Source organism: Eschrichtius robustus, chromosome 2, assembly GCF_028021215.1.
Source record: "Eschrichtius robustus isolate mEscRob2 chromosome 2, mEscRob2.pri, whole genome shotgun sequence".
Lineage (NCBI taxonomy): Eukaryota > Metazoa > Chordata > Mammalia > Artiodactyla > Eschrichtiidae > Eschrichtius > Eschrichtius robustus.
Genome location: NC_090825.1, coordinates 161815720 through 161829204, shown reverse-complemented (window position 1 = coordinate 161829204; position 13485 = coordinate 161815720). Strand labels below are relative to the sequence as shown.

The 13485-nt window shown below is 37.4% G+C and overlaps 1 protein-coding gene across 4 annotated transcripts in view; it reads right to left on the bottom strand.

Annotated features, from left to right (window-relative positions):
* The window catches only part of SNAP47 (synaptosome associated protein 47), a 67352-nt gene that overhangs the window by 28301 nt on the left and 25566 nt on the right, over positions 1–13485 (bottom strand). For all 4 annotated transcript variants that reach the window (XM_068536544.1, XM_068536546.1, XM_068536545.1 and 1 more), the window contains exon 3: positions 2601–3091. In XM_068536544.1, the coding sequence (XP_068392645.1) occupies positions 2601–3091 (491 nt within the window). The remainder of the gene's footprint in view (positions 1–2600; positions 3092–13485) is intronic.

The following is a 13485-nucleotide window of genomic DNA, read 5'->3' as shown; positions in this document are numbered from 1 at the left end:
CATAACTCCTTGTCACCTGTACCTCTCCAAATCCACAGCTGTAAGGTACACCTGCCTCCCCTACGCAGGGAGGCTTCACCAGGGGAGAATGGCACTTCATGCTCAGTCCAGACTCAGACACATTGTAGAGATCCTACCCACAGGCTAAAGTTAGCACTGAGATGAAAACCCATCTGTCACTGTGGATGTGGCTCAGCTCATTCCATACATATACAATCCGTTACTGTGATGGGTGAGGCCATAGTCCCCAGTTATTCAATCCAACCCTAATCTAGGTGTTACTGGGAAAGTATTTGTAGACGTGGTGAAGGCTCTCAGTCAGTTGACTTTAGTGAAGAGAGCCTGTCCTAGACAATCGGGTGGGCCTGGTTCAATCAGCTGAAAAACGTTAAAAGTAGATCTGTAGCTTCCCTGAGGAGAAAGACGTTCAGCCTCAGGTCAGCAGCCTCAGCTTGTGCACAAGAGGTCCATTTTCCCCTTCCTGATGGGTGGCCCTGCAGAATTTGCACTCACTCAGCTTCCTGCAGTCTGATTATGGCTGCAGAGGCCCTGGCACTCACTCCCTCCTCTCTAGCCCCATCTGCCACCTGTATGCTTGGAGTCAGAGCTTACCATCCCATCTTCCTCAGGACGCACCCTCCATGACAGCAAGGCGCAGCAAGCTTGCACTCTTCTCGCTTGTACAGTGTGACTTTCTGTGACACACGTGACATGCTCGCATCTGCCATCTCATGTGTAACATTCTATGCCATGTTCTCTCTCTGAAACCACCACGCCTAACATAAAACCCACGAATGTGGTAGAGCTCCATAAGAAGGATTGTTTTCAGGACTGTGGGTACCTGGCACCACGCCTGGCACAGGGGGATTCTCCAACAGCACTGTCAGAACCAACAGCCCACGGTGCTCTGCATCTGGAGAGCCAGGGCCTCCTCCCTCCTCTCACTGCTGAGGCTCCTCCCAGAGGAAAACAGCAGTGAGAGGGACTCAGAGGCTTGGGGTATCAGAGAGGCTACCTGGCTGAGCTTGCAAATGGCCTTTCCTGAAGGGCCCTTCTGGCCAGGATCTTATGTTGGCTGGTACAGTGTACCCTTCTTGGCTCTTTTATGGGCCAGCTTCTGAGTCCTGCCTTGAATGAGGGGCCAAAGAAAAATCTGGAAATGTAAGTTTCTAAATTAAGAAAGTAAGTTTCTAAATTAAGTTTTTACATTAACATTTCCAACATTTTGATACTTATGGGACCAGATCTATTATCAAGTAATTTCTTTTTGAAACTTGAAGTCATCTAGAATAACATCAAAATATTCATATGTTAGGGAAACAGATTACATATTGGAATTGAAATCAGTCACTTAAGAGGAAAAAAGAAAAGGAACTGGAATAGTAACAAACATATCTCTTACTTTAAACAAACTCTAGCAATCGAAGTTAATAAGAAAAGACTATTACTTGTTAGAAAAATCACTATAACATAGAAGTAATGTCACCTATAATGCTAGTATTAGAATATTTTATGACTTTGGGATTTCTTAAGCAGGGCTCAAAAATAAACTTAAGGGGAAAAATGGTAAATCTGACCACAGCAAAATTAAAGATTTCTGTAATGGAAGCTGACAGTCTAGGAGAAGTATTGGTAGCTTCTAAAGTCAACAAGGGATGAATATCTAGAATGAATAATGAACTCCTGCAAATCAGAGAGGAAAAAAAAAAAAAGCCCAGTAGGAAAAAAAAAACAAAAAACAAACCAGAACAAGCAACCCACAGAGCAAAATCTGTGGGACCAAAAAACAACTAAAAGGCTTCAGATGCTCCACCTCACAATCAATCAAAAAAATAAAAATACCTTTAAGATACCACTTGACATCCGTCAGAATGGCAAAACTGAGAAGTCAGATACCACTAAGTTATTCTATGCTAGGGAGGAGGCTGGGACCTGGGGACATATCCACATGTCCTGCCACCCACACTCGAACCTCAGTCCAAACTCAGCTATACCCTCCATGCCCCACAGAGACCTAAAAGAGGATACTGCAGCCACAATGCCAAGAAAAGCAAGGGTTTCACAACACTTTTGGGATGCTAAAAAAAAAAACACACAAAAACTATGCTGCGTAGTTTTCAAAAATTCTGATATCCAAATGCACATCTGGAAGGTGGGTTGGGAATACCTCAATTAAGTGCCAAGAAAACCGAGTGTGATGCTGGGTCGGGGGAAGGGACTGGAGACACACCAGAGCAGGTGGGGATGATGCTAGTTAAGACCCTAAAGTGTTGGTTCTCAAATCAAACAGAGAAAAGAGGTGAAAACATCTAACTTAGAGCTTTCCTTTGTTCTGAAAGCATCACCAAAACCATTTCTGACCTATTTGAAAAGGCACAGCTCTCAAGTATATGATAAACCTGAGTGATTTGAGATTCAGATGGCAAGTACTAAGGAAAATGGCCTGAAATTATTTTTATTTACAAACAAATAGGTAGTCACTAGTGAGCTGAAACCGGCAGTTGCTCTACGTGATGCATCATGGTAACGCACCATGGGTGTGTTGAGTCTGACTGTGACTTTAGAGGTCTTGCGCACAGACTGTTTTGATGATCACTCACCTGCATGCCAGACTGAGTAGCCCTTCTCTGCTAGGGGAGAGGTTCTAGTGCTTCTGAGCATCAAGGCATCTTCTAAAAACTCGATCTTCTTGCTGAATTGCATTTCCAAAATGGGGATAACCTCTGGCATCTTGGCAGATATCAAACGATAAGCTATATCTGGCTTCCCAATGAACCGTTGGCGGATGCTAATTTCATAAGGTGTATGAACCTTGATGTCATCTACTTCTTCTCTTTCAAATCTGTGCATGAGCAAAGAATCTGAGTTGTGGATTTCCAACCCAGAAACAAGGACGGTGAGCCTTCCTGGTTTAACATGAGATTCTGTTTTTTGGGAAATAACAGCAGGAATTTTGATCACTATCCCTTCTTTTCCAAAAGCTTTGGAACTAGCCACTGAGGCGTCCCACTTGGGCTTTGTTTCTGATGGCATCTTCCAAAGCTTGAAGCTAAAGGGCCACCAAGAAGGAGACTCCAGTTCTGTCAGCAACCTAAAAAAGCAAACAAAACACAGAAAGTAGTCAATCAGTTAATTTTTTTTTTTGAAAACTGCTTTGACTTTTATAAAGAATGTTACCATTTTATAGTTTTCTTTTCCACAAGTACTCCATGAAGCAGAAAAAGCAGGAATTATTATCCCCACATTTTAGAAAAGAAAACTGAGGCTAAGAGCAGTGGGACATTTGCCTACAGATAACAAAACTAACCAGAAGTAGACACACAACAAAAACACACATCTTCTGACTAGAATATTGCTCTTTTCACACTTGACCTGGGGTAATTTTGACCAAAATAAATCCTGATCATAATCTCTAGAGAGCTGTCTAATAGAACTTTCTTCAGTAATCTGTATTGCCTAATCCAGTAATGGGGACATGTGGCTACTGGGCACCTGAAATGTAGCTAATGCAATGATGAATTGAATTTTAAACTTAATTTTAATGTGGCTAGTGGCTACTACATTGGACAACTCTAAATTAACCACTAATAATATCAAGAGATATATCTAAAAAGCCAATAAGAGAGGAAAACAGTGGAAGCAGGAAAGGAAAAGCAAAGGAACAAAGATCAAATGGAATAAACAGAAAACAAATAACAAGATGGTGGAATTATCACAACTATATTAGTAATCATACTAAATGTAAGTGGACTAAATTCTCTAATTAAAAGGCAGATTGTCAGCCTTTAAAGGCAGATGGTCAGTCTATAACAAGACACAGTTATATCTTGTTGACAAGAAGCAATGTGAAATATAAAGATACAGATACACTGAAAGTAAAGGGATTGGAAAAGTAAAGTAAAATGATATCATGCCAAAAGTAAACTTTAAGACAAGAAGTGTTACTGGGGAAAAAGAGGGACAATGCATAATAATAAGAGGATCAATCCAAAAGAGAAACTTAATGATAGTAAATATGCATGCATCTAATAACAGAACTTCAAAATTCATTAAGCAAAAACTAAAAGAAGAAATAGACAATCATACCTGTAGTTGTAGATTTTAACAAACTGCTCTCCACAATTGATATGGCAAGAAGACAAAAGTAATTAATAAGAATATAGAAATTTTGAACAACACTATTCAACCATCTCAAGCCTGACTGATATTTACAGAAACATCATCCAAATGCTGAATGCACTCTGTTAAGTATATTCAGAATATAAACAATAACAACAAAAAGATTATATATAACAGAGTGGTCAACATGGCAGAGAAGGAACACCTGGAGCTCACCTCCTCCCACAGGTACACCAAAATTACAACTACTTACAGAGGAACTAACGATGAGAAGGACCTGAAGACTAGAAGAAAAAATTTTCCACAACTAAAGTTATCAAGAAGGAACTACAATGAGATGGGTAGGAGGGGTGGAGACACAGTATAGTTAAGACCCACATCCCCAAGTAGGTGACATACAAAAGGGAGGACAATCACAATTGCAGAGGTTCTCCCCAAGGAGTGATGAGTCCAAGCCCCACACTGGGCTCCCCAGCCCAGTATTACACCAGAAGATAAGCCCCCATAACATCTGACTTTGAAGGCCAGTGGGACTTGCATAAGAGAGAGCTAGAGGGCTGTAGGAAACAGAAACTCTGCTCTCAAACAACAGAAGCAAAATCTCACATGTTCTTAGACCCAGCACAGAGGGAGTAATTTGAAAGGAGCCTAGGTCAGTCCCACTTGTTGAACTTGGAGAAGCCTGCCAGAGAGGCAGGAGGCCACCAGAACTCCCCCTTGGGACATAGATGCTGGTGGCAGCCATTTATGGGAGCCATTTAGGTTCTACCATGAGGACACTGGTGCTGGCAAGGGCCATTTTGGTGTCTAGACTATCTGCACCGGGATACGGTCCCACCCACCAGCAGGTCGGCCACAGTCCTGGGACCTCCCACACTGAGCAGCCAGTTACATGAGGAAATGACCCTGACTACCAGCAGGCTGAGACCAGTCCTGGACCCACGGCCCTGTAGTCAGCCACACAAGCACCTGGCACCACCCACCAATGGACTGGAACCAGACCCGGGACCTCAGGCCCTAAGCTGACCATACTGGGACCCAGCTCTGCCCCAGGAGTTTCAAGGCCCTTGCTCCACATACTAGCAAGCTGGTACCAGTATCGGGACTTGCCAGCACCTGCAGCCAGCAGTCCAAGGCCCCCCAGGCCCCAAAGTCAACTGCACCGGGACCAGGCACCACCCACCAGCAGGCTGAGATAAGCCTCAGGAAACCCCAGGGCCACTCAGTTCGCCGCTCTTGGACCTAGCCTTGCCCACCAGTGGCCAACAGCCTCTGTATGAGGCAAGGCCTGGCAGCCAACTGGGACAGGGACAGCCCTGCCTACCAACATGCCCACAGGGGCATCCCTAGATCATATAACTCTGGTGCTGCTGGGCACCATAGGATGTCTCCTACACAAGCCTACTTCTCCAAGATCAAAAACATAACCAATCTACCTAATTCATAGAAATAAACACAGAAAATTAGGCAAACAAAAGGAGGTGACAAAGGAGCATGTTCCAAACGAAGGAAAAGATAAACTCCCAGGAGAAGAACTAAGTGAAGTGGAGATAAGCAACCTACCCAGTAAAGAGTTCAAGGTAATGATCATAAAGAAGCTCAACAAACTCAGGGAAAGAATGAATGGCCACAGTGAGAAGCTTAAGAAGAGACAGAAAATATAAAGAAGAACCAAATAGTAACTGAAACTAAAAAATACACTAGACGGAATCAACAGATTAGATGATACAGACGAACAGACAGGTGATCTGGAAGACAGAGTAGTTGAAATCACCCAAGTTGAACAGAAAAAAGAAAGAGAAATTTTAAAAAATGAGGACAGTTTAAGATAACTCTGGTCTCATACCACAGTGCTATGAGACAAGAAATCAACTATAAGAAAAAAACCGCAAAAAACACAAACACATGGAGGCTAAACAATATGCTAGGAAAACCCAATGGGGTCATGGAAGAAATCAAAGAGGAAATAAAAATATACTTGGAGACAAAAGAAAATGGAAAGATACAATCCAAAATCTGTAAGACACAGCAAAAGCAGTGCTAAGAAAGAAATTTATAGTGATATATGCCTACCTCAGGAAACAAGAAAAATCTCAAATAAACAACCTAACCTTACACCTGAAGGAAGTAGAAAATGAAAAACAAACAAAACCCAAAGTTAGAAGGAAAGAAGTCATAAAGATCAGCGAGGAAATTAATGAAATAGAGACTAAAAAAACAATAGAAAAGATCAATGAAACTTAGAGCTGGTTCTTTGAAAAGATAAATCTTTAGCCAGACTCATCAAGGAAAAAAAGAGAGAGGACCCAAATAAACAAAATCAGAAATGAAAAAGAAGTTACAAATGAGACCTCGGAAATACAGAGGACTGTAAGAGATTACTACAAACAATTACATGCCAATAAGGCGGACAATCTAGAAGAATTGGATAAATTCCTAGAAATGTACAACTTCCAAGATTGAGTCAGGAAGAAATACAAAATACAAACAGACTAATTATAATTATTAATTTAAAAACTCCCAACAAACAAAAGTCCAGGACCAGTGGGCTTCACAGGTGAATTCCACAGAACATTTAAAGAGGAACTAATGCCTATCTTTCTCAAAGTATTCCAAAAAATTAAACAGGAAAGAATGCTTCCCAACTCATTCTACAAGGCCAGCATCACCTTGATACCAAACCAGACAGACACTACAAAAAAAGAAAATTACAGGCAAGTATCACTGATGAACATAGAAGCAAAAATCCTCCACAAAACATCTGCAAAGCAAATTCAACAATACATTAAAAGGACCACACACCATGATCAGGTGGGATCTATCCCAGGGATGCAAGAATGGTTCAGTATCTGCATAGCAATCAATGTGATACACCACATTAACAAACTGAAGAATAAGAATTATATGATCTCAAAAGATGCAGAAAAAGCTTCTGATAAAATTCATCATTGATTTATGATAAAAATGTTCAACATTGGGTCTAGAGGGAACATACCTCAACATAATAAACACCACATATGACAAACCTACAGCCAACATCATACTCAACAGTGAAAAGCTGAAAGCATTTTCTTTAAGATCAGGAATAAGACAAAAATGCCCACTCTTGCCACTTTTATGCAAGATAGTATTGGAAGTCCTAGTCATAGCAATTAGACAAGAAAAAGAAATAAAAGGAATCCAGATTGGAAAGGAAAAATTAAAACTGTCACTGTTTGTAAATGTCACGATACTACATGTAGAAAATCCAAAAGATCCACCAAAAAACTACTAGAACTCATCAATGAATTCAGTAAGATTTCAGGATACAAGATTAATATGCAGAAATCTGTTGCATTTCTATACACTAATAACAATCTATCAGAGAAATTAAAAAATAATCCTAATAACAATTACATCAAAAGAATGAAATACCTAGGAATAAATCTAACTAAGGAAGTAAAAGACCTATATTTGGAAAACTATAAGACACTGATGAAAGAAATCAAAGGTGACACAAACAAATGGAAAGATACCATGCTCATGGATTGGAAGAATTAATATTATTAAAATGACCATACTATCCAAGGCAATCTACAGATTCAATGCAATTCTTATCAAAATACCAATGGCATTTATCACAAAACTAGAAAAAAAATCCTAAAATTTGTATGGAAACACAAAAGACACAGAATAGCCAAAGCAATCCTGAGAAAGAAGAACAAAGTGTGAGGTATCATGCTCTGATTTCAAACTATACTACAAAGCTACAGTAATCAAAAAAGTAAGGTACTGGCACAAAAACAGACACAAAGATCAATGGAACAGAACAGACAGCCCAGAAATGAAGTCACACTTATATGGTCCATCAATCTACAATAAAGAAGGCAAGAATATACAATCCGGAAAAGACAGCCTCTTCAATAAATAGTGTTGGGAAAACTGGACAGCTACATGCAAAAGAATCAAACTGGACTACTTTCTCACACCATACACAAAAATAGACTCAAAATGGATTAAAGAGTTAAATTTAAGACCTGAAACCATAAAACTCCTATAAGAAAACATAGGCAGTATGCCCTTTGACATCAGTCTTAGCAATATTTTTTGGATAGGTCTCCACAGGCAAGAGAAACATAAGCAAAAATAAGACACTTGCAAACAATATACATGTACAGGGTTACTATCTAAAATATACAAAGACCTCATACAACTCAACATCAAAAAAAACTAAACAAACCAATTAAAAAAATGGGCAGAGGACCTGAACAGGCATTTTTTCCAAAGAAGACATACAGATGGCCAACATACACATGAAAAGGTGCTCAATATCACTAATTATCAGGGAAATGCAAATCAAAATTACAATGAGATATCACTTCACATCTGTCAGTTGGCTGTTATCAAAAAGACAACAAATAAGAAATGCTGGCAAAGAAATGGATAAAGGGGAACTCTGGAGCACTGTTGGTGGGAATGTAAATTGGTACAGCTACAGAAAACTATGGAAAACATTATGGACATTCCTCAAAAAATTAAAACTAGAACTACCATGCGTTCCAGCAATTCCACTCCTGGGTATTTTTCTGAGGAAAACAAAAACACTAATTCAAAAAGATATATGCACCTCTATTTTCAATGAAGCATTAATCACAACAGCCAAACTACAGAAGCAACCTAAGTGCCCATTGACAGATGAATGCATAAAGAATATGTAGTATATATACATGATGGAAACCATAAAAAAAGATTGAAATCTTGCCATTTGCAACAACATGGATGGACTTGAAGGGTACTATGCAATGTGAAATAAGTCAGAGAAAGACAAATACTGTATGATTTCTCTTATATGTGGAATCTAAAACAAAACAAATGAACAAACATAACAAATCAGAAACAGAGTCAAAGATACAGAGAACAATCAGGTGGTTGCCAGAAGGGAGAGGAGGATGAGTAAAACAGGTGAGGAAGATTAAAAGGTACAAAGTTCCAGGCACAAAATAAATTAGTCAAAGGGATGAAATTCAGCATGGGGAATATAGTCAATAATAATGTAATATCTTTGAATGGTGACAAATAGTAACTAGACTTATTGTGGTGATTGTTTTGTAATGTACAGAAATTTCACAACACTTATGTTGTGCACCTAAAACTAATATAGTGCTGTAGGTAAATTACACTTCAAAAAACAAAGAAACAAACTAATAAAAAAGGAGCTCAGTTTTGTGGTTACTGAAGGTGGAGACTGGGGGACGGGGAAATTGGATGAAGCTAGTCAAAAGGTACAGACTTCCAATAATAAGATTAAGTACTAGGGATGTAATGTATACAACATGATTAATTTAATTAACACTGATGTATGTTATATATGAAAGTTGATAAGAGAGTAAATCCTGAAAGTTCTTATCCCAAGGAAAAAAAATTTTTTCTGTTCTATTTTGTATCTATCGGAGACAATGGATGTTCACTAAACTTACTGTGGTAATCATTTCATAATGTATGTAAGTCAAATCATTATACTGGACCTCAATCTTACACAGTATGGTAGGGCAGTTATATCTCAATAAAACGGGAAGAAAAAAAAAGGGTATAACAAGTCTCAATAAATTCCAAGTATTGAAATTATATAGAACATATCCTTTGTCCTCAAAGAAATGAAACTAGAAATCAATAACAAAAAGTTAACTAGAAAATCCTCAAATATTTGGAAACTAAACACAATTCTAAAATAAAGGAAATTAGAAAATATTTGAAGTGAATGAAACTAAAAACGTGATACACAAAAAAACGGGGATGCAAATAGAGCACTCATAAGAGGGAAATTCATATCTCTCAATGCATATATTTGAAAACTTCTTAGGAAGGTTTAAAATCAGTGATCTAAGTCTCTACCTGAGAAAGTTACAGATTATACCCAGAGTAAGTAGAAGAAAGGAAAAGTAGGAATCAAGAAATGGGGGCTTCCCTGGTGGCACAGTGGTTAAGAATCTGCCTGCCAAGGCAGGGGACACGGGTTTGAACCCTGGCCTGGGAAGATCCCACATGCTGCGGAGCAACTAAGCCCACGTGCGTCACAACTACTGAGCCTGCGCTCTGGAGCCCATGAGCCACAACTATTGAGCCCATGTGCCACAATTACTGAAGCCCATGCACCTAGAGCCCGTGCTCCACAACAAGACAAGCCACCACAATGAGAAGCCCACACACCGCAATGAAGAGTATCTCCCGTTTGCTGCAACTAGAGAAAGCCTGCGTGCAGCAACAAAGACCCAATGCAGCCAAAAATAAATAAATAAATAAATAAATTTATGTTTTAAAAAATCAATGAAATGGAAAACAGAAAAAATGCAAAATATTAACAAAGCCAGAAGTTGGTTCTTTGAAGTAATTTTTAAAATTAAACCCCTAGCAAGAAATAATAAAGAAAAAAATAAAGAAAATGGAAATTACCAATATCAGGAATAAAAAAAGGGGCATCACCACAGATCATTTAGCCTTTGAAAGGTTTATGGGGAATTTTATACTCAACTCTATACCAATAAATTGGACAACTTACATGAAATAGACAAAACACTTGAAAAACCCAAAATTTCAAAACTGAGGCAAGAAATAATTTAATAATAAGAATAGCCTCACAAGGAAACTGAATCTGTAATTTAAAATCTTGCCATAGAGGAAACTGTGGTCCAAGTGGCTTCACTGATGAATTCTGCCTAATATAAAGAGAGGAAATCATCATAACTGTATACCAACTCTTTCAAAGAATAGAACAAGAGTTAATGTTTTGCCCATTTAGTTCACAAGACCAATGTAACTCCTATACCTAAACCTGATGAGGACATTACAAGGAAATACGTACATAACAATATCCTTCAGTAATGTAGATATAGAGTTCCGTGAAAATATTAAGTCAAATCTAATAATATATAAAAAAGAATATATCATCATGATTAAGTGATATTAATCCTAGGAAACTGAAGTTGGTTTAACATTTGAAAATTAATCAATGCAACTTATTTCATTGGTAGAAAAACAAAAGGAAAACTGTATGATCATCACAAAAGATGCAAAAAAAGATTCTGACGAAATTCAGTACTCATTCATGTTAAAACCCAGCAAGCTAGAAGGAAATTTCTTCAATCTGATAAAGGACATCTATAAAAGCATACATGTATGTATGTATAAAAAACGTACATGTAACAGTATGCCTCATGTTGAAAAAGTCAATGTCTTCTGTCTAAGATCAGAAACAAAGTTAAAAAAATGGGCAGACTTCTAAAGTATCTGAATTTTGAAAGTATTCCCCAAATCTACACAGAGATCCAATGGCAAAGGGTAGAGCCTTGTCAGCACAAGGCACTTAAACATAACCTCTGACTAATCAATGGCTGACCACTAAGCTATGCTGATGCAGGGACAACCACCAGGAACCAAGCCATGTTTAAAAATTAAAACATAAAAAAAACAAAAATAAAAAAGCTGCACATGACAGTGGAAACACACTCCACAGAATTAGTTCAGGCAAGTTACTAAAATGAGTAAACAAATAAAAACAACCACCAACACCACCATCCTGTGGCAAGGAGGGAGATCAGAATCCAGAGTTGCAACAATGTATTATTTAAAATGCCAAGTTTTCTACAAAGAAGTATGAGATATGCAAGGAAACAGAAAAATGTGACTCATACACAGGAGTAGAAAAAAAGTCAACAGAATCCATTTCTGAGAGCACTCATATACTGGACTTAAGAGGTAAAGATGTCAAAGAAGTAATTATAAATGTTCAAGAGTTAAAGAAAACCATGTTAAAAAGAGTAAAGAAACGTATGGTGACAATGGTTCATCAGAGACTATTAAATCAGAGTGAAATTATATAAAAAAGAACCAAATGGAATTTTTCAAATTAAAACGATAGTAAGATACATCTTAGTTAAACCACTGAAAGCCAAAGACAGAGAGAAAACTGTGAAAGCAGCAACAGAAAAATGATTTATCATGAATAAGGGAATCATAATAATATTAATGGTTGACCTCTATCATAAACAATGAGCACCAGAAGGTAGTGGGATGACAAAAGCCAAGTTCTGAGAGAAATAAAACTGTCAGTAGAGAATTCTACACCAGCAAAACTATCAGGGAAAATACATTACCAAACACATAAATGCTGAGAAACTTCACTGCTAGCAAGCCTGTTTCCTGAAAAAAAGACTAAAGGATGTTCCTTGGGCTGAAGAGAAATGACACCCCCAGAAGGAAACTCAAATCCACACAAAGAAACAAAAAGCACTGGTAATGAGATCATGCAGGTAATTAGAGAATGTAAGTATTTTATTTACTTTTGCTAACTGATTTAAAAGATAATTGCATAAAATAATAATTTTAAATTATACTGAGGCTTATAACATATAAAGATATAATACATATGACAAATAATGGCATAAAAGGGGGTTAGGAGTGTGACAACAGATGGTAACTCAAGTCCACAGGTAGAAATGATGTGTACTGAAAGCAGTATTTGGATTAGAATAAAATATTCTATATTTTTCTTTCTTCTCTTAATTTCTTTAAAATATACAAGACTGTACAAAGTAATAATTATAGTACTGTTTTATTGGGTTTAAAATATATATAGATGTACTATATATGACAATGGCACAAAGGTAGGGGGAGGGAATGAAGCTATAATGGAGTACATTAAATTGGTATTAATCTGAAATAGATCATAAGATGTATATTGTAATATCTAACATAACAATTAAGAAAATAATTTTTAAAATACTAACGAAAGAATTTAAATAGTACACTAGAAAAAAATCTAATGCACACACAGAGGTGGTAAAGGAGAAACAGGAAGAAAACAAGCTACAGACATATAGAAAACACATAGCAAAGTCACAGAAGTAAATCCAACCATACCAATAATTAGAATAAATGTAAATGAATAACACTGTAATCAAAAGGCAGAATTTGTCACTCTGGATTAAAAAAAAAAGATCAGACTATATGTTGTTTATAAGTGACACATTTTAAATTCAAAGATATAGATTGAAAGTAAAAAGAGAAAAGATACACCACACAAACAGTGATCATAAAGGAGGTGTAGAGTTATACTATTGATATTAGACAAAATAAAAATTTTTTTAAAATTAATACAGATGAAGAGAGTCATTTTATAATGATAAAGGGGTCAATTCATTATGAAGAAACAACAATTATGAATATATACACACCTAACAATAGAATCACAAAATACATGATGAAAAAATTGACAGAATTGAAGGAGAAATAGACAATTCAACAATAATAGTTGTAGACGTCAATGCTCTACTCTCAAAATGGACTGAAAAAACCATCAAAGATACAGAACACTTGAACATTATCAACCAA